The 27,745-nt window shown below is 37.7% G+C and overlaps 1 protein-coding gene across 2 annotated transcripts; it reads right to left on the bottom strand.

Moving 5' to 3' along the window:
* On the bottom strand, positions 1 to 24,379 carry LOC306800848 (interleukin-5 receptor subunit alpha-like). Of its 2 annotated transcripts, none has more exons than XM_079303255.1 (11): positions 23,893 to 24,379; positions 14,223 to 14,422; positions 13,752 to 13,906; positions 13,470 to 13,617; positions 12,813 to 12,921; positions 12,542 to 12,729; positions 10,625 to 10,761; positions 9,014 to 9,158; positions 5,222 to 5,309; positions 4,024 to 4,111; positions 1 to 1,853 (listed from the first exon to the last, which is right to left on the bottom strand). In XM_079303255.1, exons 2-11 carry the CDS (start codon positions 14,323 to 14,325, stop codon positions 1,731 to 1,733), a joined length of 1,284 nt encoding a protein of 427 aa, XP_079159381.1. In that variant the 5' UTR covers positions 14,326 to 14,422; positions 23,893 to 24,379; the 3' UTR covers positions 1 to 1,730. The 2 variants fall into 2 exon arrangements, with proteins under 2 accessions (XP_079159381.1, XP_079159380.1); XM_079303254.1 differs by lacking the exon at positions 23,893 to 24,379 and adding an exon at positions 15,985 to 16,102.
* Positions 24,380 to 27,745: the final 3,366 nt, after the last annotated feature.

The raw sequence follows: 27,745 nt of genomic DNA, 5'->3' as shown, positions 1-27,745 counted from the left end.
TGTGAGTGGCCAGTGTAGTTCTCCTCTACCCTTCTTACCTCACTTATATTGTGATTTTTTTCATTTTATCCATTCTTTATCCTCACCAAGAAAGGAATCTATGAGTTCATGATGCTTTCTAGATGCCTCCTCTAATAATTTTTATCAGAAAGTAGGAGCTTTTCCCTTCTTCTTGTGAGAACCTTACTGAATATTGGATGATGGGATAAATTGTATTGGCTACCCATAGAAATGGTGTGTGGTCATCCAAAAGAAAAGTTATTACATTGACTGAGGGTTTTCCCTCCAGCACTTAAGACAGAGGAGATATTACAGGAGTTGTCTTACTGGAACTTGACTCAGTCCCTGATTTCTACAATTTACCTTCTGTCTGGTGGTTGTGTGGGCACCAGACTGACAGACATGGAGGAGAGAGCACTGATGTTCAAAGGTAAGGCCACCCTTCCCTTCTGTGGAAAGTACAGTGCAGGAGGAAATGCTAAAAGCTGATTGTCCTTTTGAGGTCATTAACCTGATCTTACAGCAAAAAAAGTCATTTTGTTGTTCAGACATTTCTAGATTGGGCTGTCACCAGCCATTCCTAACAATAAAGGACAAATAGTGCAATCCTCTCCATTGTGGATCTTTTGCCAAAACAAAACCACATTTAGGTGAATCAAGACTCAGCACCAAAGTGTATCTTAGAAACTTTATGTTTCAAAAGCAAAAACAACTTTTTAATTGTTATTTCTTCCAATCAATATTATTCTGACACAGAAAAACATTGCCAGTAATGAAAGCAAGTAAATTATAGGTAACTTCCAAACCTTCCAGAAAACTATGTCAATCACTGATTTGTATCTCCCACCTTCAAAAAAGAAATGCTTTCCTTGCAAAATCAATTCATTCTCTTCTAGTTAAATAAACACTATCCCAACTAAGAATTAGAATAATCTTCCCTGATTGTGTGCTATGGACTAGCATAGCTCATCACCTCATGGAATCAGCAGGCAAGATTCTTTAAAAGGACAGGGGAAAATAAATAGCAAAATTGGTCAGTTCTGAACTTTAACTTCTCTGAGTTAAAATTCTTTAAACAATCAGTGCAGCAGAAAACTTTGTTTTCTTTACCTCATCTAATGTTTTCTTGTTTTATTTATTTTACCAACTGCAAAATCCACAAGATATCTTCACACATATCTCCTCTTTCTAGTTTATGTGTGCTGACACAATCCAGTGACTCAGAAAGGGATTTGGGGTTTTTTTGAGTTTTAGAGAACACTTGTGAGATTCTCTTGCTGTTTCCAAAAAACATTTACTGCTTCCACAATTTCTCATGACCACTTAAATCAAATGTTGAATAACTAGTGTAAGATTTGTATGAACAGCCAGTCTTCAAAAGGACTTGATCTATCACACAATACTTGGAAGCCATTGTAGCATTATGAAACAGTAACTCCAATTTCATTTTAATCCAAGTGGATGTCAATATTAGCTCATATTTTCTGAGATGCTCTAACTTTCCTGGGCTGAAGATCGGGTTTTTTTTGAGACAAACTGCAAGATACTGCTTTGTGTTTGCAATCCAAAGCTAATTTTAAGAGTTGCATGTTGTAAGAGCACAAAGTGCTTCAAGTTATTTGGCTCAGACAAATTCCCACATCAGCTATTCTTTGATCTGCTAGAATATTTTCTACCTCATGGAAAGGTACAAGGTACACTTGCATGCAGATAAAAAAGGCATATAAACTCTATAGGTCTTCTAACATGAATTCCTTCAAGCATTTCTGCAGTTGAATGTTCTCATCTCTGTTCTCTTCTGTTGTTCCCAGAGTAACTTCTGACTGCATCTCCATTTGCATTGACATATGTTGCTATGGGATAAAAATTACATTATGAACAAAATCTGCATTCATTGGTATCAAAAGCTCTGTATATTTTTGCAAGTATTCAATTTATTTGGCATATATCTGGGATTTGTACAGATTAATTACTCTGTTACAACATACAAAGATTTTATGAATTATTCTCTCAATGTACAAGTTGCTCACAGACAAATTTGCTTAGTTGTTCTGAGCCTTGATTTTATTGCTTGGCACTCTCCAGGATGACATCATTTGAATCAAAAGATCACAGTGTCATCTCAATAATTTGTTGCTGTCCTGTACAAAGTAACTACCCAGCTATGCTGGTCTTCTGTCAAAGGTTTATTCAGTGTTTGTAATAGTTTGGGGACAGAAATCACTTATTTCTCTGTCAGTAATATTAAATATAGTTTTTGTGGTGATTATATATTGAATACAAAGACCCCTACATAGCAACTTAAACAGTTCTAAAGTGAAAGAGATGCAGAATACAAAACTGATGATGATGATTCTGTATTCGGCCAGCTCATATTCATAACAAAAATGGGTAATATCAGCTAATTTTCTCACAATTACTGATAAAACTGGGTTTTGCACAGAAGAGGTAATAAAGATACACTTTAACCAGCTGAGCTCAGGGTCAATATGGCACTTTTAGCATCAAATTATATTGACCAGAAGTGTCATAGTAATTATTCTGAATCTTGAGAATAAGAGACTTGGCTTCAGGCTAGTTCTGGAGCTCTTGAGCTTTTCTGAGAAGATGAGTGTAGTGAAGAAGAGGACTCTGCTCTGGGAGCCAGCCCATGGTTTGTGGAATGAACTCCAGGTGCAAGTTCTAAACACTTCAGTCTTTTAATCTGTCATTTAATTATATAGGCACATAATTTTCCCCATAAATTTGTTTAGAGAAGATAAAATTAAGCAACCTATTCCTCTTGCCTTACAACACAAATTATGAATCCTGGATTGAGATGATCTGTGGTTTCTGTCAGAGTTTGCAATCATGTAGATATATTATTAAAAAATGACCAAAACACAATGTTAGAAGGCATACATCTTTCTCTTGGGAAAGGAAACAGCATAAGGGAACACACTGGGAATTGCTGGTTAACTTGCTGAATGCTCTACTAAAAGATATTTTGATATTGCAGTGTAAGTACAATAATATGGCAGGATAGAGTAAAATTAACAGAAATCCTGCAGAGGCTCTGAACAAATATTTTGAGCACACAGAGCAAAGAAAATCCCCATTACAGTTTTCTATTTCAATGGTGTTTTCCACCAAAAACCCCCCATAATTTAGGCACACTTGTGCCTTCTACTCATGTGTTACACTCAAGTAAGAAGCAATCTCACTGTGCCTTCTAGTACACAATTCACTGTGTAGCTTCTCTGGAGTTACACAGATCTAAACTTCTGCCTGACTAGCACATTTTTTCCTGCAACTCACACCGTGACAGAAATAAGAAACACTGAATGTGCAAGCCAAGGGGCTCCATTAATGACAGTCACAAAAAAATTTAAATAAATATTTAAATAAATATTTTAAATATGTCAATATTTAGTCTTTGTTTTGCCAAGTTGACTGAAGACTTGTAATCTGGCATGGGATAAGCTAGCATCTGAACTTACAGTACATCAGCTCTCTCAAAGTAAGCACCTTTGCACACAGTTCTGTCCTGAAGCAGGGGCACAGCTGGGGTAGGTTATACTGCATGCACTGTGCAGCCTCCTCCTTCCTGCTGTAAGAATCTGCACATTTACTACCACACAGCTAATGACTTGTAGATGGCCACAAAAAATTCCCCTGATACCTGGCCTACGTGCTTACAGGTATAGCATCCCATAACTGACTGTTCTTCAGGGATTCAGAGTGATCATCCTTAAAGTGTTGGCCCCCTGAGCATGGGTGCACTGGAACACCTTGGAGTACACCAAACATTTCAGTCCCCTGAGGGTTTTCTCCATCCTGTCTACTGCCATAATTGTCCTGTAACCTCCACAAGTTTTCTGTTCTCTTCTGGCTTCACTACAAATGTTGCACATACCTTTCTCCCTTTTTTTTTTTTTTTTTTTTTTTTAATTACATGCTGCTCCAGATGCAAAGCTGTACCGTTCCAATTGCAAGTAGCATCATGCATGTCAATGTGGTGAGAGAAAAAAGCCAGCCACTCACCTGGTGGTGAGTCTCCTCTGCCAACCACGTTTTGATGTTATCTGAAGGACGTGGAACAGGCGTGGTTATGATTTCCAGCCATCTATACCTGCAAGACAGTGATACAGGCACGCTATTCTTGTCTGCAGGGACACATCAGACATTCATGCTTTGTAATGTATGTTCCAAGACAGGCAGATACTGTTTCTAAAGCCAGTTAAACTTTTTTTTTCTTTTTTTTCTCAATATTTTCCCAAGCTCTTCTTTAGCTTGACTGGTTTCTAACCTGCAGGAGTACCAGATGGATATAAAACCCCTATGATTTCTACATAAATATAATTTCCAAGCAAAGTGACAACTTGTGACATGCTAATAAAATTTATTCCTATGTGCTCTTTTCATAATTAAAAATTGATAACTTCCATTATACAAATCAGGAATAATGATTAGTCATTAATCAAATAATGTTTGCTCATAATAGAGGCTACATGTACATACTGCACATTCCAAATATTAAGATATCTTGAGCTATCATCCTATCCTGGACAAGTTTATTTCTCAGTCCATGAAAGCCTTTGCTACCATAGGCAGCTGTCTATAGGAAAGCCAGGTAGAAAAGTAATGGCATAGAGAGAGTTAAGTGTTAGTGGGTGTAGGGCCACTACTACTTCTTTGCTCTACTAATGGTATTAATAGTATAGCAAAAGAAGTTCATTCCATCAACCTGACATCCCTTTTCTTTTTATTCCTTGTAAACTCTCCAGCTTAGAGTGAAAGACTGCTTTAATAACACCCATGGATTATGAAATTAAATTGGACAGCATGACATGCCATTCATCTCTGGCCTGATTAATGTAGGTGGCCTTCAATGCAGAACCTGTGAAAACATGGGGCAAAGTCACACTGAAGATAGAGAGGCAGCTGTCAGAGTAAGATTAAAATGTCATTTATAGTGGCAGAAAGACATAAGACAGGATCTGCAGGAGACTGCAGCAGGAGCTGTGAGAAAAGAATTATAAGTCTCAGTGTCTTAGACTAGGTCATAACATCAAACACTGCTTTGTTAGAACAATAGCTGGAAATGCACAATTAACTACTTCTTGTAAACATATGTTATCTGACAAAATCTGTGTTTGACTTTTATCTGTTGTATGATTTACTGTCATCCTGACCCCTCTTCCACCACAAATTTATGCAGACATCCAGAAATGTACACTACCTTCTACATGCATATATCAGCAAACCTCCAAGGAAAACCAGAGGACAAAACAATGCCAGGCTTAGCAGCAGGATATCCACTTTTTTTTCTTAAAAAAAAAAAAAAAAAGGGAATGTTAGTTTTACCAGAGAGTATATGGGAGAGGCCAGAGTAGTTGTTAAATGGATGAATTGCATATGGACTCATAAATATTGCTCTATTTACTGGAAGGTTTTTAGGGGGAAAGGGCTTCTGACTTCAGCACTGTTCCTTCCTCCTCTTCCTCCTTTTAGCCCTCAGTCTTGCTGCTGTCTTTGTCCAGCAGTTCCTCTTGCTTCTTTCCATTCCCTCCTTTTCCTGGAATTCTGCTCTCATACCCTGGGCATGGCTTGTCCTGCCACTGGGTATTTCCACACAGCCTTGATTCCCCTGGGATCAAGCCCTCTGTCCATCTGCTCTTGGTCCTTGTGCTGCTGCTCCAGCTCCCGAGTTCCCACTGCTGCCACCTCCCATCTCCACACACCACGAGTCCCCTGCTCCTGCCTCCTCACCACTTCACAGCTGAAACTGATTTCAGGCAAAATGAAAATAAAAGCATTCTGTCAAACAAAATATTCTCTTTGATTCAAGGAGCAGCATTTGGTTTCTATTACACTTACCTTTTTAACCCTGCTTGACACAGTCCTAAAGAAATGGCATAAATACATATTTATACTGTCCAACAATACTACTGCTCTCTACATTGCATTTCTTTCTCCAAAATACCCAAACCAGCAACATATTTGGTTGACTGGGAAATTTTATATTTTGTTTAATATCTAGCTTTAGAACCACAACTAGTTTGGATTGGTTTTAACTAAGTACTTTGAAGAAAAACAGGCAAGGACAGCTCTTAAAATGTTTATAGTCTGAGGCCAGTTAAACAGTGGTTTTAGGATCAATCTTGATTAAAAATCAAAGTATCAAAGAATGGAACAAAAGTTCAGAGTTCTAACCCATTTATTTACACAAATTTCATATGCAACCAAGAAAAACTCAGAAATTTCTGGGCAGAACTTACAAGAACACGCCTTACCCTCTTTAAAGTACAAAACTATTCACTTATAATGAAAAGGAATTTATTTTGTTCTTGCTTTCTGAGATGAGGGCTTAGAAAACTTACTCTGAACAACCTCTGGACTGTGTAGTAGAATTTTTTTTAGTTTGTGGTAATTGCTCTGCATCGTTCTGCTAAATCTCTATCATGCACACACCCAGGAGAAGAGGAAGCCCTGTTCTTATCATCAGCTGAACCACAGAGAGGTTTGCTTCTCCTGCTTTCTTACTTCTTGCATTTTGGAGAGCAGCAAGAAAAGAAGCACATATAATCTTTTGTGTAGACCATGTCATGGTGGGGTTTTTTTCAGATGCAAATGCTTTAAGTTTGACAGAAATAACAGAACTTTGAAACCAAAATCAAGTGGCTTGGTTTGCAAAAATGCAGAACACTTCTGAATTACTACAAACTTCAAAGTGATCTATGAATGCTCATCAGCTCTAAAAATTAGACCAATTATTTCAAGTTTCTACATATGAATAAAGCTGATTAAACATTTCTTTTTTTAGCAGAAAGTTTCTATAGTAAATAGCTCAGTTCAGGTTAAATTGTGAGGCTTTTTTTCAAGGCCATATGCTAATTCCAAAGGAGAATTAATGTTTTCCTCATGAGAAAATTAGCAAATTCTTTTCATGTCAAAGGAACATTTCAGAACAAATATTTTAGTTATGTTTTGAATTATGTTATTTCATTTTGATGTTTCAGCTTTTTTTAAATGAAGGCTAAAATGCCTTTTTAAAATGCATTCTTAAAGAAGTGCAGCACATTTCCTAGATGAAAAAGTATAATGTAATGGAAAGCAAGCAGAAAGCAGGTCATGACATGCTTCTTCAAGACTTTCAGTTGAAAGAGATCCTGTAAAACCAGAAAATTCTACACATTTCAAAACAAAAATATTTTATGGATGTTTTTCTTTTCAGGTTACTTGCATAATGTCCATTTACACATGCCCCCAGTTAGAAGCAGATAGAATAATTTCCACAGGACACAGAGTAAAATGGATAGAAAAATTTGTCTCGGCAACAAAGTAGGTATGTAAAGAGATTTGGCTGAGCACCTGACCCTCCAATGGAATACCTCCATAGGACCATTTTATAGCAACCACTGATCCTTCCTGAGTAGGGAGAAGGGGAATTGCTGCACCACATGTGCAGTATGCTCCAGGGCAAACCATCATGCTGCACTGAACACATGCAGCTATTACAGCTTATGTGCCATGGTGGTCTTGTCCATCATAAACTTTTCTGAAGTGGAGGAAACATGCTGTGATTACTGGACCTCAGCAACAGCTGTAGAGGAAGCTGGGAAAGCAGCAATGTTGAAAACAGCCAAAGGAGATGGCAGATGCTGAGAGCGGGGTTTGGCAGGCTGGAACCAGAATGGTGATTGCTCAAACCCATTTCCTTCTTCTGGAGAAAGGCTGGCAGGGAAATCTACCTGCCTGCACCCAGAGGACCTCTTCTGATTTCCCCTATTACACTTCAGATGTGTCTGGCCTGTGCCAGGCAGGAAAACCAGGCAGACCCCTCCTAGACCCTGCAGTGGTCCTAGACACTCTGTCTTTAGTGAGAAGAAAAGGGAATCTTGAAAGAGGAATTCAAGACTCTTATGGCCTGAAAAATTATCTCCTTCACCACAATGAATATGAAGGGCAATTAGGTTTCTCTCTCTCCAGGTATTTCACAAGTGGAATGCTTTTGAAGTTAAGTGAATGAATTTAGGGCAAAAAAGGTTTCAGTAGAGCAGTGGGATACAATGAGGAATCTGATAGAGTAGGCAGCCAGTATCCAGTAAACTCTATAACTGAATTTACATTCAATCCATTTCAAAAATAAGACTGTCTCCCCTGGCACTTCCTGTCCTCAGATAAATATATATTTGGAGCTCAAAGTTGAAAAAGACATATTCCAAAATGCAGTCTGTTGTACTGTACTTTTTTTTTTTTTTTTTTTTTTTTTTTATGTTGACACACAGACACAAGCTTTTCTCTGTAAACATAACATCACACCACTGCAGTACTTCCCCTCTGCCTAATGTGACATCAGGAAGCTTCTGCACTTGGAGGCATTGTTCTGTTCTCATCATGGAAAGCACAAGTTTTCCTTGTAAGCACACCAATCATAGGTGTTTTCTCCATAGAGGTTGAAAGAAAAGAATTGCAAGGCTCTTGTTTACTTTGTGCTCATGTGAGCTGCAGGGGCTAGAGCACATATAATTAAATGAGAGCTAAACCATTTCCTACCTCAGATAAAAAATTATTCCACCAGTGTAATGAGGGGCATTTTGGACTTAGTCCTTAAAGACTATGTGTTTTAATTAATGTTATGACTTTTGTGGATTTCTTGGCTTACTACCTCCAGTTGAAAGTATTTTTAGAGTTGTTGTGGGCTGTTCTTTGCAGGGCAGGGCAGCAGGGTGGAGGGGATGGTGGTGTTAGGACCTTGTCAGCTGCTGACCATTATTATTTCCTAAAGGCTGTCAAGGGACAGGTGTAGCTTAACTCAGGACAGCAGCTCTGTAAAGACCAGGGAAGTTGAACTCAGACTAAGGACTCTCCTTCCCTGCAGCAGAGCTGTGTGAGCCTGGTGTGTGCCATGGACCCCTAGGTACAGTTAGGACCCAATAACAGCCTGGAAGAGAGGAGAGGCAATAATGATGTAAATGTATTGAATGGTAATAACAAAACCCATGATAACAGTTGTAAGTACATAACTTACCATCTTGAATAAATACTGGTTCACTCCATTCACTCCAGATCTTGTTTGCTATGCAAACCTCTTTCTTTACTCTCACTTGTGCTGTGCGTTTCTTTGCTGACTTATGAAATGGATACATATAGTCCTCTGCAGTGACATTTACAATCTATCAAGAGAGGTTTAGGGGATTATTTTAAGATATTTACATTGCAATTCAAACATATATAAACTAGGGGTGTCAATTATTTCTATTTACATTTCTAACTAGGAGGAGGAGATTTTCAAACAAGTTTTTATGTCCAGATAAAATCTGACTCATCTGATGTGTATGAAAACTCAGAAATTCATATGAAGAGAGACTGAAGCTGGTAAGATGAAATGTCCTTTATGGCAGGACATTAAGAATTTGAAAACACTGATTCCCCTTTCATTTTTTCTCACATCACATATAGGACAAACACAGTAACTATGAACTGCGAGTTTCAAGATTTTGGTGTGGGTAGTGTGTTACACTTTCTTCTCAGGTAAAATCAAATCTTGCATTTTTCAAGGTGAGGGATATCCACTATTTTTGTGACTACCCTGAAACACCTCTAACTGTGCCTATGAAAAAAAGCACATCACTTCAAAAAATCAAGCCCAAACATGGAGTGATGGAGTTTAAAGCAGAGAGATCTCTAAATCATCTACCACTTTTAAATACTGGAGAAAACTTCTGTAAATAAACAATGCTAAAAATTTAAGATGTAATAACAGAAGAGAGAAAACTCTTGCTTGTAGAAATTGAAAGTGATGTTAGAAGGCTACAAAGAATAGAAAGTATGAATCTCATACATAGAATCTTTGCTTCCTTGGTGTTAGGAAAGCACTGTCTGTTCTCATAGTGACTGACATGATGTGGATGTGACCCTGTGCACAATTTCTCTTCCCTTTGAGACTTTCCAGTTCTGGTGTCTATTAATATTTTGTGGTGACCAAAGCACAACATGAAATTTCAGGTGAAACTCAGCATCTAGATGGCAAATTAGTCACAGCCTGAATCTTACATGTGACATACTTATCATATATACTTAAATAACATTTGACCTTTGACTAAGAACACAGAATTATTGACTCAGCCTGTGGTTCAATGTAATCCACAGACTTTTTTCTTCTGCGTTGACTCCTATATTTCAATTCCTTATTTTGTGTTGACATATTTTAGCTGTATTTCCTAATCATAGGATTTTCCTTATTACTGAGTTTTGCCTTGTTGATTTCAGACTTAACCAACATTTCAAATTCTAATCTTGTGATACCTGACAGCCTTTCCTAGCTTTCAGACAATTCTTCTTTTTCTATAACAAAAAAATTTATATGGTCTATGTGATACTAATGTGCAATTCAAATTTAATATAGGAGACAAAAACTTCCAATTCATTTCAGTGCAAGCCTAACTCTGAAAGACTTCATAAAATGTACTGATACTTCATTTTTACCAGAAAGAAAAGTAGGATTATTCATTAAAGACAATGGGATTTCTTTAAAGTTTGTTTGAGATTAAATTCTGTTATGTTTGAGGGATTTCTTGTTTTTATGGAAGTTTTATAGTCTGTTATGCAGACTAAGTGTACTACCAGGGAAACTGATTACCTTGTGATCCGTTATTTTCACTTGGTACAGAAAACATTTTTTCTTTGCTGAACCAATAGTAGGTGGAGGTTTCCAGTGAATTGTAATACTTCTGTTTTCAAGGGAAACTGACACGTTGATTGGAGGGTTCAGCTTCTCTGAAAAATAAAGGGCACAGAGAGACCTTCTGTAGCTCATGCTCTTTCTCACATTTAAACTCATGTTAAACAAATAAAAGTACATTAGTCCTTAAAATACACAGCTGAGTGTTTGGGAGCTTGCCACACCCAAATGAGACATCTAGTGAGTGACACATTTTCTTTGAAGTTGCTGTTCAGAAAATATCTCAAAATAAAGTGACATAATTGGGATTTTTCAGATACCTTTCTAGCAAAGCAGAAGGAGTGGGCAGGGGAAAAAAGCCCTCTCTGGAATCTGTGTTGGTGTGGAGATCTTGAGTCTGCTGCTGGCTCCATGTCATGTAGGGTACATGTGCTTTATCTACCCACAGGCCTGGTATTATTACTTTAAAAAATGGAATTTCATCTCTCACAGAGGGGTTACAGAAGGGGCACTTAGAAAGTCTTCACAGAATCTTAGAAGGGTTTGGGTTGGAAGGGACCTTAAGGACCATCTAGTTCCAAATCCTCTGCCATGGGCAGGGCCACCTCCCTCTAGACCAGGTTGCTCAAATCTCCATCAAACCTGTCCTTGAACACTTCCAGGGATGGGGCATCCACAATTTCTCAGAACAAGCTGTTGCCCAGAGAATTTGTCTGATTCAGTACATGAAGATTTCTGCAGATGCTTAAGAAATATCTCTTTTTCTGACTCCTGTAAAGGAGAAAGCAAGCACTTGCTATGGAGGGAGTACAGGATAGGAAGCAAGGGATGTTTGGGTCCCAGGATTTCAGCCTTGGATTCATATAAGAAGAGTAAGAGTAAGGTTTCGGCTGTTTTTTGTTGTGCTTTGTTTTTTGGGGTTTTTTTTTAGTTTGGTTTTTGTTGGTTTGTTGGTTTTTTTGTTGTTGTTGTTTTGGTTTATTTTTGTTTAGTCCATGAAATACTGCAGCCAGACCGTTCTCCCTCCTGTAAGGATGTCAAAAAGAGGTTGCAATTTCTTTTCATCCTTTTGTCATATCTTGGATTATAGCTGGCTCTGATTGCAGTACAAAGCTTTAGGTAAAGCAAACAATTCTAATGTCTTAGAAAATGTCAAATGAGATCTAACTCAGAATAAATTTTTAGAGTTTTGAATTATATTTTAGCTATCCCTTGAGCTATGACTGATTCCCAGGTTACAGGTTTGGAAGATGATCAACATGTTAATGACTTAAAAGGCATTTGAATCTGCAATCTTTGCTAAAATTCAGGTGAATTTCTTACCCATGAGATTTATTCAAACTTCCCAGAGAAGTTAGGAGAAGTAATTTTATATGATCATTCAAAACTGTTGATAATTAAAAATAACTGCCAAGATATTTTTAACTTAAAAAAAAAACAAATAAAAATTCTACTAATGCTTGAGAACATTAAATTCAGGTTATAAATTAGACTTGTGACTATTTATGCTCTTTTTTCTTAATCACACTTGCTCAGCACTATAAAAAAAAAGGATAGAAAAGAAAAAAATGGAGAAACAAGATATAATGCTTTTAAATATTGTTTCCTCACATTAGCCTATCTTTTCTTTTAATTAAAGTTTTAGATAAACAATATTATTAAATCAGACAAAAAAATTAAAAAACCTTCAGCCCTAATCCATTTTATTTAATCTTTGTGTAACATTCACAATGAGATGAATACCTAAATAGTTAGAATTAATATTATGACATTGTCACACCTATTTCCTTTTTTGCTTTCCCAACAATGAAGTAACCAATAAATAATAACCAATAAATAAACTTTTCATAATATACAGTAATAGACAATACTTACCTATTGCCTGAGGTGTGAAAGCTTTGTAATAAGACAGTCCTCTTGAACTATTTCTCAAATTTCTCACAGTTATATTTAAATTTATTTTCCTTCCTGGTTGGAAATGTATTTCTTTCCAATGGCATCCAATGTTTTTCTTTCTTGTATTTTTTATATATTCCTGGCATGTAGAAACTTTTCCTGCATGTCTGTGAGAAGGAAATTTGTTTTTTAGATCAAAGTCTTAGGTCTAAAATCATGGTTTCATACTTATTTTGCTAAACATCCTTACCTATATGAGGTAAAGATCTGAATATCTTCAGGAGCTTCTGCTTTGATGTGCCAAGTGCAGTTGAAAAAAGAAATGTTATATATGATGCATGAAAGATTCTGAATGTAGACTGCAACAAAGAAATGGTAAAAAGAAAAAAAATAGTGTTTATTTTACATTTATTTCCTAATAACAACACGATGGCTTCTTTGCAAGCCCATTATATTGGTTTATTTCTAGAAGCATGAAAATGTGTTATGTGAGATAAAAATAGGTCTTTTTTCATTTTAGACAGTAAAAACTGGGAAGCACATATGCCACTAACCCCAAAGCCTTACTTTCCCACTTTAAATAAAAATCTCTGGTCTTTTAAGAATTGCTGAAATCATGTGATACAGAAGGCAATCTTCATGAGACATGGGTTGGTAGGGAAAATGAAGAGTGTTTGGGTCATGCTAACATCTTGCTCAGCAGAGCTACAGTTTTATTAGATGAACACATCTAATAAAGGAAATTATTCTGCAATATTTCAAGGTATTATGAACCATATTCTTAACATATCTGTACAAAAAAAAAAAAAAAGTAGCAGAAGATAATAATGAGATTTCAGAAATTGTCCAAGACAGGAAATTATCATAAGTGCTTGGATTTCCTAACAATAAGTAGGAAATAGCTGACCTGGAGGTGCCTTGTAAGTAAATTCTGTCCAGTCACTCTCCTTAATTATGTCTTCTGTTTCTTTTGCAAAAAGTTGTGTCTTAACTTTGGCATTAAAACCGGAGTGTAATTGAAGATGTATTATCTTTTCCTTCTCCTGAAGTCTTTCCTAAGAGGAGGAAGAAGAAATTCCATGAAGGTAGACAGTTCTAAGTATTGAAAAGGAAATTATGCAAATTCATCTCCTGAACGATACAATATATTATTTAATTTTACACTATGTGCAACCTTTGGAGAACTTACTTTCCTTTCCTTAGTGGTATTGAAGAACTTGTAAACCAAAATATATTTCACAGAGTATTTCTTGGTTTCTTCTTTTGTCAGGTTATTGTTCCAGGACAAAATAACTCTTGAATCATCCTTGGTGATCCACAGAACATTATGTAGCCTAAGTGCATCTGCAATTAAAATGACATTTCATGGAGAGAGGATCCTCCACAGTGTACACAAAGGAATTGTCCCTCAGCAAGGCTTGCATGCCCAGCAGCTCTACCAGGACCTCTCTTTTTGCATGGAGTAGGAATTTCTGAGCTTTGCTGAAGCTTTCAGCAGTGAGAATCATGCTGCTCTTTGCAGCTCTCAGAATTAATTGATTCACTTTTGCCTGTCTTGGACACCTCTCCTACTGCAAGTCTCTTAATGGGCCATAGAAAATGCTTTGACAATTAGATTGTTCCATCTGGGATGGTTAGCATAGGATGAACTGTTACTTACCTTTTATGTCTTCTTGCCCACTTGCCAGGATTGTGGAAAACAGTGTCTTATGCTGGAAAAAGCTTGATATCAGCAGCACAGGAATGACTGTAACACGTGCCATAGCAAAAGTTTTGGGCCACAGGTCTGAGGAAACTGAGGCTCCTTAGTTCCAAGTTTGGTTGAAAAAGTAGTTAGAACATGAGGTTTTCATTTTGCATCTGTAAAATATCAGGAAAGAGTCACCTAGATGATTAAAAGGTGTCAAAAGTACAAAAAGTAAATATGAAATGACATATGTTTGACAGGTCTTGTTGACTGGTGCCTGCTGTTCCCAGGGTGTTCCCACTCTTTAACAGGGTGCCAGGGCCAGAGAGAATGTGTGCCACAGAGCACTGGTTTTGAGTGACAGCACAGCTTTGACTGCAATCCAGCACCACAGATATGACACTGCTGGCACTGCATGCAGTTTGGGTAGGGCCCCCTGACATACCCAGGGCCAGATTTTATTCCAGTAGCTCTACTTGCATGTGTCATTTGGCCTCTTGTGACCATAGAGAACTGATATTTCTAGACTGTGTTTGTGTTACCTGGTTTAGGAGGATATGAACCATAAGAAGAGATGAATCCTGCCATTTGAATAAGTATCAGCAAGAGAATTTCAGGTGTTTGCTAAATTTGGAATATAGTGAGCAAACAGATTCAGATTGGTCAAAGTTGGTTTCAGCAAGACAGCATTGCTATTTCTCTGAAGGGTCTCACTCAGAGATTGCTTTAATGTAAAACAACATTTGATACCCTCTGTGTTCATACACCTCCTGAGATTTTCACTCACTAACTGATTTTTTCTTGACTCTCATTTATTTTCTCTTTCAAATTTGTTTCCAGAGATCAGGACCTGGAGCCATATCAAAAGGTTCACAATACGTTGGCTAATAGGTGGTACTGGTCACGTAGAGGAAAATGTGTGAATGTACAAAAAAATCTGCAATGAGGTTTCCTGGCCAAAATTAATACACACACACTTAAAATTACATCCATATATAGATTGATTTATAATACTATTTTATCACCATGCCGTGAAAAGGAGACCACTCAAGAAATGTTGCCCTTGTTTAGGAGGTGCTGTGAAAAAAATCAATAAAATAAAAAGCTGTAAGGCAGAGGTTTCCCCATCTGGGTCATTCTGGAGTGATCTCAGCTGTAGCACCAGCAGCAGCTCTAGTATTCAAGTCACACTATGCACCTGGCCAGCCAAAAAAGGAATAAATTCTCCTACTTGGTGGGCCCAGGTAAGAAGCCAATTCTAATTTTATGGAGAGGGAAGGGTTGAGCTGTGCCATTAACTGTGCTGTTATAACAGTATGGTGTGTAGCAAGAGGAAAAAGTCAGGGAAAATATAAATTAAAAACAAGGAAATTTGGTTGCATGTAGTGGCTTATCCCTCTCCGTGGAATGGAGCATTTAAAAACAGTCCTTGGAACATGTAAGTACTTTATTTAAATTAGCTGAAAGGGAAAAATGAGGCTGGAAAACACTAAGGCAGTTAAAATACTTATGGCTAATATTAACATGATTTTTTTAAAAAACACAAGTCAAAAGGGGATGTAGAACAGGAAAAGGAACAAAATAAATCTTAGAGTAGCAACAGCTTTTGGTGTTAGAAACAAAAAGGGACACAATTTGTGCGGCAATATAAATGCATCCAAAGAGAGGACGCACCGGGGCAGACAAGGAAAATTTTGGAGTAAGCCTGAACAAACTTAGAAAAAAACCAACCAACCTGAGTCAAAGAAAGACATCTCAGGTGAGAGCAGTGCTGTTCCCCGAGGTGAGCTGCTCCTAGGAGCACCTTTTGCAGAGGGCTGAGGCACCTCTGCAGCTTCTGGCACCGGCGCTGCGATGGGGACAGGAGCAGGCTGCGGACGGGAGCAGGCTAATGCAGGGAAAGCAGCTACGAGGAAAGATAACAAAAGGGGTTAGGGGTGATGCACTAGCTCACATCCCTGATCCAGCAGCTGTAGGTGCTGGGGAATACTCAGGAATGGGCTGCAGGAGGTGACCAGGGTTGTGGATTATTTCTGAGTAACACCTCCTGTTCTCACTGCTGCAGGCTGACCCCACAGGGTATTTCTTAGGTTTGTATACAATTAATTAGTCCACAAAAAACAGTAAAGTGAAAGCAGTACAGCATAATTACATCCAAAGTGACCAGGAGGGAACAAAACCTGTCCATACATAAAAAGTTTCCGATTCACAACATGTCAAAGAACATATATTTTCATTTATGCCAGCATAGATGAGTGGAAAGACAAAACATTGATTCTCAGGCAGGATTTTGTGTTCCTCATCCTGTGCTACAAAGAGGTTTGAGTTAGCATATGGTGCTGAAATTCAGTCATTGATGTGCAAATTAAAATTCATTGCCTGACAATTTTTTTCTAATATGGCTCTGGCTCTTTTGTCTCTGAAAAAATGCATACCAGCCAAATATACCTGCAGGGAGTCCAGTTAATCTAGTGGGATAGAAATTATCTCAACAATCTAAACCACCTAAAAAATAACCATAATGCAAAAAAAAAAATCCCCCAAAAAACCCAAATTCTTTCCAAGCAGTCACCAGTCAAAAGGGGTTTAAAAAAAAACAAAAAAAACCCAATTGAAAATACTATACATATTTTGCCAATTATTTTTATTTTATTTATCCCCTTTCTTTTATTTCTGAGCTTCAACTACAGCTAATACCTGTTGGTTGGTGCCCAGCAATGTGGTTTCCAGGAGTAGGTTGTTGGAGTAAGAGAAAGGGAAGAGAACTGACAGGAGCTGCCAGCCTATCTACCACTACAGCTGTAGAGGTTGTTTGTACAAAGCCCACCTGCTGAATTTGGGAAGTAGACAAAGAAAGAAAAATGAAAATAGCTAAAACAAGTTTCATAAAAATTAAGAGCCGTTAGCTCAAGTGGCAGGAAAATAAACTGGTTTATTTTAAATCCACACTATACATGTGTTTGAATAAAGCTATTTTTGAAAAGTTTCTGGGGCTGATTATTATATTTTCTAGGTGCAAAAGTTAGTTTTTAAATAAATAATTCTTATATGCATACATTTTCTTAGAAAAAAAATAGTAACATTGTCAAAAAAGACAATTTCAAGTGGTCTTGACAATTATATTGTGCCTAATTTGGAAAGAAAATTCAACCATTAAACAATTAAATCTTTTATTCATTGTTCTAATTCACGGTCTTAGATGAAGGCAATCACTGGGATCGTTTGTCTGATCAAGACTACCTAAAACTTAGACTGCATTTAAGGCTGTCAGTCACACTTTTCAACATCCCCCACCCCACGCCCTATTTGATACTGGACAGTGTAGAAATTGATCAATAATGATGAAATAAACAATAGAGATCTAAAAAATTTTAAATCTCTTGGTAGCTGAAGAGTCAAAAGACGAGTACCATTTATATTCTTTTTTCAAAACTTACCTTAATTATAGTGCTTGTTAAACCCTGGGTACCTGTGCATGGTTTGGGCTGAGAAGCAGGACAGATCAGCACTGGAGAGTGTCTTGATGTAGGACCACAGTGAGAAATTGATTCTAGAGACTTCCCTTTTCACAAGACACTCTCTCAGACAAGCCCATTGCCAGGGCCACTCCCCACCAAGGGGCTGGAGCATCCTCTGAGCACCCCAACTCTCCCTGGAGCCCTGCCCAAGGTCCCTGACCTCTGGGGAGGCATGGCTGCATGACCAGCTCAGGGCTCTTACTGTTATTTCCTTTTTGCATGTGGCAGAGAAAGGTTTCAAAACCTTTTATGTATTTTAATAAGGTTTTATATTTTAACAAGAAGTCAGATTAAAGAAGAAATTAAGTCACACACTTCAGGTGTGACCTATGGAATTAAAGTCCCAGAAAGATCCTGCCCTACTTGCCATTGTTCTGCTGGTTTTTAGTGGCTAATATGCATCTTTCAGTGTGCACCAAATTAAAAAAAAAGAAAAGTCACAGAACTAATAAGGAAAAAGAGCAAATAAATCTTGCATCTTGAACAGGTAGGACTGTCTAACTTTTCATATCTGAAGGTTTGCCCAGCCCACTCTCTGAAACTGCCCTTTTAACTGGTTTGCTTTATAAAGTTAATTTGCAATTATCAAAAATGCAATTGCAAGACACACTGACAACATATGAGTATCATTCTGAGGAGAATTGACTGACTTGTTCATAAGTGGATTTGAAATCAACCAATTTATTCATACACACGGATATTTCGCAATCCAACTTTCCATGTTAAGCTGGATTTACAGGGGAAATAATGGATAAAAGTTTTTTTGTTTTTTTTTTTTTTAATTTGGGCTTGGAATGGATATGCCTCATTTTTCACATTAAAAACTTTATTCACTAAGGATATAACCCCTGGTTTTGGTGCAAAAATAAACTTAAGGTGTCAAGACTGCATTATTTATTACCTTTTCAAAAATTGCCAAATTTGGAAAAAATATTTTACAATCACTTCTGTAAAGGGCTCTTGAAGAGATCAAGTAATTTGATTTTTATCATTTGCTAGCTGGTGAGATTCTTTCCAGGACATATAAACTGGCTCTTTTGTGCTTTTCCCCATCTCTAGTTACTGGACACACAGCAGAGAAATGTTGAAAAAGAAAGAATCCCATAAAACATCTTTGATGCTTATTCAGTGAAGTGCTAGAAACCCAAAGTTCTTCACTCTCATCCCAGGCAGAGGCTGTTACAGTTATGTATGAAAACAGTTTTATTCTTTCAGTATGTGTTTTAAATTACATGTTTCAAACAAATTAACAAAAAAACAAACAAATCCAACTACAGAAATGTTATAGAGAAGATCAATGGAATGTTTCAGCTTGTTAATAGTAAAGTCTTAAAAACTGCTGCTTTGTCTTTTGTGTCCCCCTTTCTTTCAATAAAATATTTTTGACAGTGATTACTCTGACTTATACCTAGATTTTCCTGATGCATAGGTTCAATGAGCTAATCTTGATGTTAAATTAGAAAAGAATATATTTAGGGTCATGTGTTGGTTTTTTTGGGTCTTTTTTGTTTGTTTGTTTTTTGGGGGTTTTTTGGGTTTTTTTTTTTTTTGTTGTTTTTTCTGTCTTTTTGGGTTTTCAAGATAAGGTTAAACCAACAAACCTTTACCTCAAGTGCTTGAATCCAATTGCTTCCTTGTTCTGGTGTTAATCAGACATGATCTTATGGTGGGGATGTACACAACCCACATTTTTCTAATGATGAACTAAGATAAAGGAAGGTAAATGCTTCTGAAGAACTTTGACTATATTTAGAAGTATGTTTTATTTAAGTGAAAAGAGTATGACTTGGAATCTGAAATCCAATGGTAATAGTGGCAAACCTGACCCCAAGACCAGTATTCAATTTTTAAAATGTAGAAAACTTCATTTCCCCTTGTGTCTTCTTTTGTTTATTAGAAAAACGTGTGAGTTTTGTCTGGTTAAGGTGTGGTTTGTACTTTGAATTAATGGTAGCACCTCAATAATTGCAGTATATTCTTCCTCTTCTCTTGCACCGTAACTCATTGCCACTACTGACTTCAGAGAAAAGAAGTTAATTTCTTTACACACATTTTCTGGAGTTCTCTTAAAATTTTAAATAATTAAAGATTTTAATTTTATTTTTTAAAATTTTCATATGCTGTTAATTTATTCAGGAAAGCAGGAATGGTAGGAATTCAACACTTTTTCCCCATCCTCAATAGACTCTCACCCTGAGTTTCTTAATAGTTTCAACCCATCAGAGTGATGCATTGGAACCAAGAGTGGATTTGGGCTGATCAAAAACTATGCTCTGAGCAGTGTTTAGTACTTGACAGCCTTTTCTGCCTCAGTCCTCTGAGCCCTGTGTCAGGTCAGTGAAGTCCCATGCAGGTGACTAAAGCAGAAGGTTTTTTCCTTCTCACAGCCCCTGCAGTCTGGCTTGTTGTGTCAACACAGCTGGGGACATTTGGGATTCTTGATATCTTGAATTCTACCTCTGTTTACCAAGAAAGGAAGAGGGGGAAACTAATTTTTTGCTTTGTATTGAAGTGAAAACCAAGTTTCAGAGATTTGGGCTGTTCACTGGAAAGGAGTGGTGAGGCAGGCAAAAAGGACAGTAGAAAGGTAAGGGGAGTGTCCTGAAAGTGATATGTGCTTGTTAACAGAAGGGAATTTTGAAATCACAGCTTTCTACTGCAGTGACTAAATTTCCACCATCTGGGTCTCTTAGTTCTGTTTTAAATCTGATCTCATGTTTCTGTTTCATATAATAAGGATGGCAGTTGTCCATGCAGCCTTCTACTCTGCATCTGCAGTCTCAAAATGTAACATTTCTTTTGTCATGGATCATTTTGTAATACTTTTCAAACTGTTTGTGTACATACACCAATGCAAGGCTTGAGAAAGTCCTTTCCTGGAGGAGACATCTCTTTGCTTTGTGAAAATTATCATCTGCAACAAATAGCCAGCTGTTGACAGTGAAAACCAACCTTAGATGCAATGCCTCTGCTCCAGTTTCTCTCAAATCCTACAGGCAGAGATTTATGAGATATCAATGTGCAGGTTTGGGGTACACTATACACCTACACTGCAGGGTATGGTGACTTTGCATCAGGGATGAGAAAGAGTCCTATAAAGGACTGCAATGCTGTGTTTGGCCTTAGCTAATCAAGGGGAATCAGTGGAAGATTTCAATTATAACCATAGTGCTGTTAGTGTTGTGATTACAGAACCACTAGACTAAATCAGACCCATTTAACACCTGCCTCAGGATATGCACTGCCTGTAATGGGAAAGATGGAGGAGGGCATGAATACATAAAAACAGAACCCTAATCTTTCCTGAGTGAGGAACTGAGACACAGAGAGGTTATACAAGCTTTCCAAATCTCACCAGATATATCTGAAACAGCTAATTGCTACTATTCTTGTTTTATTCATTTTAAATTTAATGAAGTATGCTAAAAAACCTCCTAACTGGTCAGAAGCTGATGTCTCATTTCCTCTGAGGTGATGGTCAGACTACTGATGCATCACAATAGTTGTGACAACAAGCAGCCTAAAATAATAAGGCTTGAAACAATGATTTATCTTTAAAACAATAGCTATGCATGTTGAATATTCGTAGGAAAAGATCCTTCTGTATTATTTCAAGGGAACTGGTGAAATATACCTAATACAAGAAAATTCCTAGGCACTTCAGAGCATATATATCATAATCTGATTATTAATTTGTGCAACTATTCCTGAACAGATATTCAAGTGCTGACAGCAGAATAGTTAATGTCAGCTCCCCCTGTTAGGATAAAACCTTTAAAACCAAGCAGGTTTTAAAAAACAGGAGACTCTAAACAAGGAAAATGTACTCCATTCTACTCCTTTCATGGAGCATTGTTTAATTATCTCCATGCTGCTTCTATACAATTAATATTAGAATGTCCTTCAGCATGATTAATTCTATTTCCTCCCTTCTTAGTATGCTGAAACATTTCAGGTACTCAAAAACACTTCCTGAAATAGTTTTAAACTCTAAGTCCTAATTTTCATAATGCCAACATCAAGAACTAGGACTGGCACTGGCAAAGCATCTATTGATTTACAAGTAGTCATTAAAAATCTGTTTCCTCTCTAGAATTCTGATATTAAATAAGGAGCCTTCTAGTGCTTGTATAGGGTGCTTATTGCCTAACCAAATATGACAACATATATGTGCAGATAACATTCTCAGTGAAGACAAGCATGTCAGTGTTCATTATGGAACCAAACATGGAGAAGAAAAAAAGTCTATCCACCTGCTATAGCCATCATTCTGGGAAAAAAAATTTCTTACCCTTGTAACACTCCTCCCTACCAAACTCTATCTGCCAAGAGCACAATAGTGAAGAGCAGAATTTAACACTGAGTTGAAAGAAAACTGACTCTCAGCCAAACAGTCTGGTGATACAAAATTCATCAGAGACAAGCAGAGAGAAAATGTCCATCCATCTGCCAAGTGAAAGTAAATAAACCACTTGTTTGTGGAACAGCTTTTGCTCTCAGTTTTGAAACATGTCAGCTTCTTCACAACTGAACCATCTAAGAAAATAATTGCTCTTGGTCACTTCACCCAGAGACATATTCAGAAATTAATTCTGTATTAGAGAAAGATACATTTCTAGGCACTCTGCTCATCAGTCTTAATTTTTGGTCGATATTGATAATTGTGCTTGTTCAAACTCATTACTAACCTGGAGCTCATTAATACAAATTCTTCCACTGAGGTCTTGTGGTGTCTCAGCCTCTGCTCAGGGCCAATGTACTGGGGAAGCAAGCCCACTGAAGGGCAGCTGTGAGACACTGGAGTGCTGAAATGGTTAATGGCTCAAACAAATGGCCATTTGCAAAAGCTTCAGGTGCTTTACTGACCATGCTCAAAGTAATCTCCAGGGGCAGAGAGGGTGCACAACCAGCACCAGAGGCTACAAGCTGGGTTTGAGCCAGGTAAGGGAAGAGGCCTGTAAGAAGCAGATGGTGTGAGGTGGGATTGTGCTGCTACCATGACATGTGTAGAAATGATAAATGTCTATTTTACACAAATGAAAATTCCCTTCCAGGGACATACTGGGGCATTCAGATGTGGCCTGAAGATATTCATCCCTTCTGATGGGCTATAATTGGCTCAACTACAGGGAAGAGAAAGGCAGTTGAAATGTCTTAGAAGGTGTCACAAACCATCAAAGACCCCTTAATGCCCCATGATCCAGTCTTCCATCAGACAGTGTAAGAGTCCCTGACCCATGGGTGGCATCTCAGCATTCCCATGGTGCCTGAGCTTATATTAATCCATTGAGCTTTGTGGTTTTGGGCTTCCCCCCACCCCAATGGATCAATACTGTGACCATCACTTTGACAAGTGGGCATCAAGGATATTGAAATTGCAACAATCAAGTCTTGTTTTGGGATCCACAGGTGGTGGTATCTTTCTATTCTCATCCTTTCTTTCTTTTTTCTTAAGTGTTATTTTTATGCTTTTGTATTACTATGGATAATAACCAAAATATGTACATACCTGCTTTCCATTGCAACCAAATTATTCTAAAATAAACCCTACCTATATATATTTATTTATAAACAACTATCAGTCAGTATCATTTTGCTATAACCTGCCCCAAAGAGATATATTAACAAGAACCTGGTTTACCCTCACTTTCTGGTGTTGTTACAGCAATGAGCTTTGAAACAACTATATTCTCATCCAAAATAATTACCTATCTATAGACACTGTTATTTGTCATCAGTAAAAAAAAAAAAAAAAAATTGCCAGGAAATGTTTTTATAAAATACTGACATATTAGATAGTTAATAAATGTTTTATTCTAAATTTTAGAAATATTTGTATTAAGAGCCATCTGAAATTTGCAACTTTGCTTGAAAATAATTTGAGAGTGCAGAGTGCAGGTAATTTTTAGTATCCCGTTGAAGGATACTTGATTTTTTCTGACTAAAATATAATTTTTTGCTTGAGGATTGATAATAAACAAGGAAGGTACAGAAGAAAATGGGTTTAAATCTGTCAGACAGAGGAAGGCTCCTCAGAGGAGGGAGAGAGGGTTCCTGCCTCTGGAAACTTGAGAGAAGGGAGTGAATTTCCTGTAATATTTAAAAGGAGTGCTGTTAGGACTTACCTTTGGCAGAGATTCACAGCAGTTTCAATCCACCCATGGTTTTCAGTGTCCCAAGAAGGACACATGCTTTTCTAAGGGAGAAGGTGGGAGAATACAGCTCTCTATGATCCTATTTCAACTGTGAAGCTTATATAATTCCCCATTTAGTCTTCTGGGGAGTCCCAATGAGACATACTCTTCATTCTGGCGTGATTTCTCAAAACTCTGGCTTCCACTATGGATCAAGCTTGCCCTAACATTTTCAAATCCTTCCCCGCATTCTGTCCAGTGTTACTTCCCTTTTCCTACAGATATCTTACTCACCTCCCCGTGTGCAGTCAGAGCAGCTAACTGGTGAGTCAGTCAGACCTCTGCCCTTCCAGTCACAGACCTTATTTTCTTTCCCCAACCCTTACCAGTGCCCTTAATCATGCCAGTAGTACCAGCAGCTTTATTGGTGTGAGAGTTGGCACATTTGCCCAGCTGAATCGGGGTTGACATCACTCTTTCAAACTGTTCCCTGCATTAGGCTGAGTCACGCTAATTTAGCCACTTCCACTTTGCTTTTATCTGACAAGTGTGTGTGGCTAAATGTTTATCTTCCTTTTAAATCGTTGTTCTTTAGTTTAACTAGGTTTTATTTCTGAGGAACCATAGAATCATGGGATGGTTTGGGTTGGAAGAGACCTCAAAGATCATCTCGTTCCAGCCTCCCTGCCATGGGCTGGGACACCTTCCTCTAGACCAGGCTGCTCCAAGCTCCAACTGAACTGGCCTTGAACACTTCCAGGAGTGGTGAGTCCAACCTCTGTGGATGACCTCCCTCTCAGGAAAGAATTTCTTCAAATATATCCAATCTAAATCTACCACCTTTCCATTTAAAGCCATTGCTTTATCTCACGTAGATTTACCAATGCCTTCAGGAGAACTTGATAAACAGCAAGTTTTTTCTCTCAAAGCCATCCCTTCTGCTGGGTGAAACACTAACATTGATCATCTCCTATTAGATCAGACCTATGATTACATGGCTGAGTTTTAGACATGTCCTTTGAACAAAAAGATTAAACAAATCAGGAAAAACTGTGGTCAGCAGGTCAATAAAGAAGGCTGCTAAACCTGAAAAGGAATATCAATGTGGAGAAGATGGACTGCAGTCAGACTTGGGACCTTATCTGCTCCCTTTATAGCTAAAAAACAGAGTTTCCTAAATAGAGTGACAGCCCTCAATATGGATGGAAAGCAAACTAAGAGCTATTGAATATTTAGGGTTTTGAAAGCACTGTATCTTTTCTAAATATCTCATAGGAAAACTTACAACTTGAAAAATACTGGGCAAATAGCTGTTTAAAAGGCTTGGGAAAAAAAGAAAAGCAGAATTTGCTTGGATCTCACAAACTTTGAGCCAATGAATGTGGTACATATAAGAATAAAATAGGTCAAATACAAAACTTCACTGTTAGAACATGATAAGCCCGAGCCTTCTACGAAATACAGAAAGGCAGAGGAAGCACATAATTGATTTACTTCCTTAATATTTTCTCACACAAAACTCAGAGTAGCCTAGACAGGAAGTGACTTTAACACAATTCTCTGTGAGAGAGAGTGTACAGTACTGGGTGGGAAAGAAATGCAAGTACTTATGTGCTATAGAACCACATTTTCAGAATGATGCATATCACCTTTCTAGGAATAATCAGGTAATTGTCACTGAAACTTGAAAGGTAAAGGAATTTTTAATAAAGAATTTTCAGTCTTTTCTGTCAAGATATTTTTATCTACACAGATCAAATTCAGCTATCATTATTTTCAGTGAAAATAAATACACTCTGATAAAACAGTGTCCTCCTCACCTGGTTCATTTTCATCCAGAATGAATCCATTTCTGTTCACAGAGCTTAAAATTAGCACAGAATAGGTGAATACAATATGCAGTTTTAATCCACACTTCAGAAATTAATCCCATCTTTGTTTTATATCCACTGTATGGAGCTTTAATTCTGGGAAAAAAAACTACTAAATATTAAAATAAAATAAATTATTAAAATAAAATCTAGGACCAAGAACTAATAATATCTGTAGCTAAAAACCTTTACCTAATCTGATCCCGAAATGGGCTGGATGGAAACCTTCTAGCACAGCTTTGAGTATTAGAAGGCAGGCATTCTTTATTGCAGCATGCTGGTCATCCCAAGGATATTTGCTCTAATCAAGTATGCTGAGCATCAGGTGAACAGAGACTGTATCATACACACTGATTATTTATTCATTAGATATCCCCACCTCCTTGATTTTATTTTACATAATCACACCCCTCATTGGAAGCCCTAACATGGTTATTTGGGCTGTGTCTTCAATCCCCAGTGTCCTTTTCAGGTGGCTGTTCCTCAGTTCATGTATTTGAGTAAGCACAGTAACATTGCTCTGCATAACTTCTGCTTTGTCAGCCCTGCAGAGCTGAGCTGGCATCCTGCTTGCATGTTGCCTGATTTCTGTCTGCCTAAGTTTTACTATTTATCTATTTCTTCAAGGTTGTTGTTCTGTTCTACTGCCCTTGATAAGAGTAAGATGATGTTCTGTTCTGCAGTCCTTATCAAGTGAGGAAACTGCTGTTCTGCCCTACTGTCCTTATCAAAACTATTTCCAATTTTCCACTTTTTAAACAATTTGTTATGCATTGACAAAAAGACTAAGGTGAAATGTTAACACCACAATAAATACCCACTTTGGTTGGACTGGAGACTGGATTTAGGTTTCAAACTAGACTACAACTCCACTGTGAATCATTGCCTAATAAAGTGCTCTGAAAAATAAACCAGTTTGGTTCTCCAATGAGTGTACTAACTGTAGTTTCTTTTAAGTTATTATTTCTATAATTGCATGAATAAAAATGATTCTAGTATAGCACCTTTATTTGGTGCCAAGTTTTCATTCACTGTATAGCTTGTGTGACCTGGAGATCTCTGTTCCTACCCAGCAGACAGGTGCAAATATGATGTTTCCATATCTGAGTCACAATCTGAAATAACATCTCAGATGCATGAGATTTGGAGAGTGTTTACTGCAATCAGATTTTATAGAATACAAAAATCAAAGAAAGGTTTAGAGGGAATTACAAGGAATTTTTAGAGGATTAGCAGGAATATTCATTGTCTGGTCCAACTCAGCCCCCAGCCTGATCTTGAACACTTCCAATGAAGGAGCATCCACAGCTTCTCTGAGCAACCTGTTCACAGAGATTGGGGATTGCCCCAGACTGGGAGCAGGACCTTGTTAATTCCATGAAGTTTACATGAGCCCATTCCTCAAGGCTGTCAAGTCTCAAATCTCCCTCTGGATGACACCATCTCCCTCTAATGCAACAACTGCACCACTCAGCCTGGAGTGACCCACAAACTCACTGAAGGGTGTGCTTGATCCCACTGGCCATGGCACTGCTGAGGAGGAAAATTAGTGCTCAGCCATGCATGGACCTTTGTGAGACACCACTTGTTACTGATTCCCACTTGGGCATTGAGGCACTGGCTCTAAGTCTTTGGATGAGCCCATCCAGCCATCTAACCATCCCTCTGTCAAACTGGCATCTCTCCACCTAGAGGCAGGGCTGCTGAGGGGGAACCATATCAGAGGACTTGCAGAAGGGATTTACATGGGGATGATTCAAAACTGAGTTTGAAATGTGTGGGTGGAAATGTGTTTTAGGGTTTAATGCATGGAGGGACCCAAGACTGCTACTAACTGAAAAATTTTCCTTCTGGAGTTGTGTTTTTTTCAGTACTTACAAGGGGGGAGAATGAAAGCAGAATAAAAAAAGACACAAAGCAAAGAACAGAATGTCTAAATAAGGGATGACTGAGTGCCATCAAGAAGTAAAATT

This window comes from Erithacus rubecula (genome assembly GCF_903797595.1).
Source record: "Erithacus rubecula genome assembly, chromosome: 1".
NCBI lineage: Eukaryota > Metazoa > Chordata > Aves > Passeriformes > Muscicapidae > Erithacus > Erithacus rubecula.
The sequence above is the reverse complement of the archived record's forward strand: the minus strand, read 5'-3'. Positions and strand labels throughout refer to the sequence as shown.

Excerpts from the sequence above, each read along its gene's own strand:
- LOC306800848 (XM_079303255.1), bottom strand. The coding sequence starts at position 14,325 with ATGGCACGTGTTACAGTCATTCCTGTGCTGCTGATATCAAGCTTTTTC. Across the intron at positions 12,922-13,469 it reads TACTTACAAGGCACCTCCAG|TCTACATTCAGAATCTTTCA; the intron begins GTCAGCTATTTC and ends TCTTTGTTGCAG. Across the intron at positions 5,310-9,013 it reads ACCAGTATTTATTCAAGATG|AAAAAAAAGTGGATATCCTG; the intron begins GTAAGTTATGTA and ends TTTTTTTTTAAG.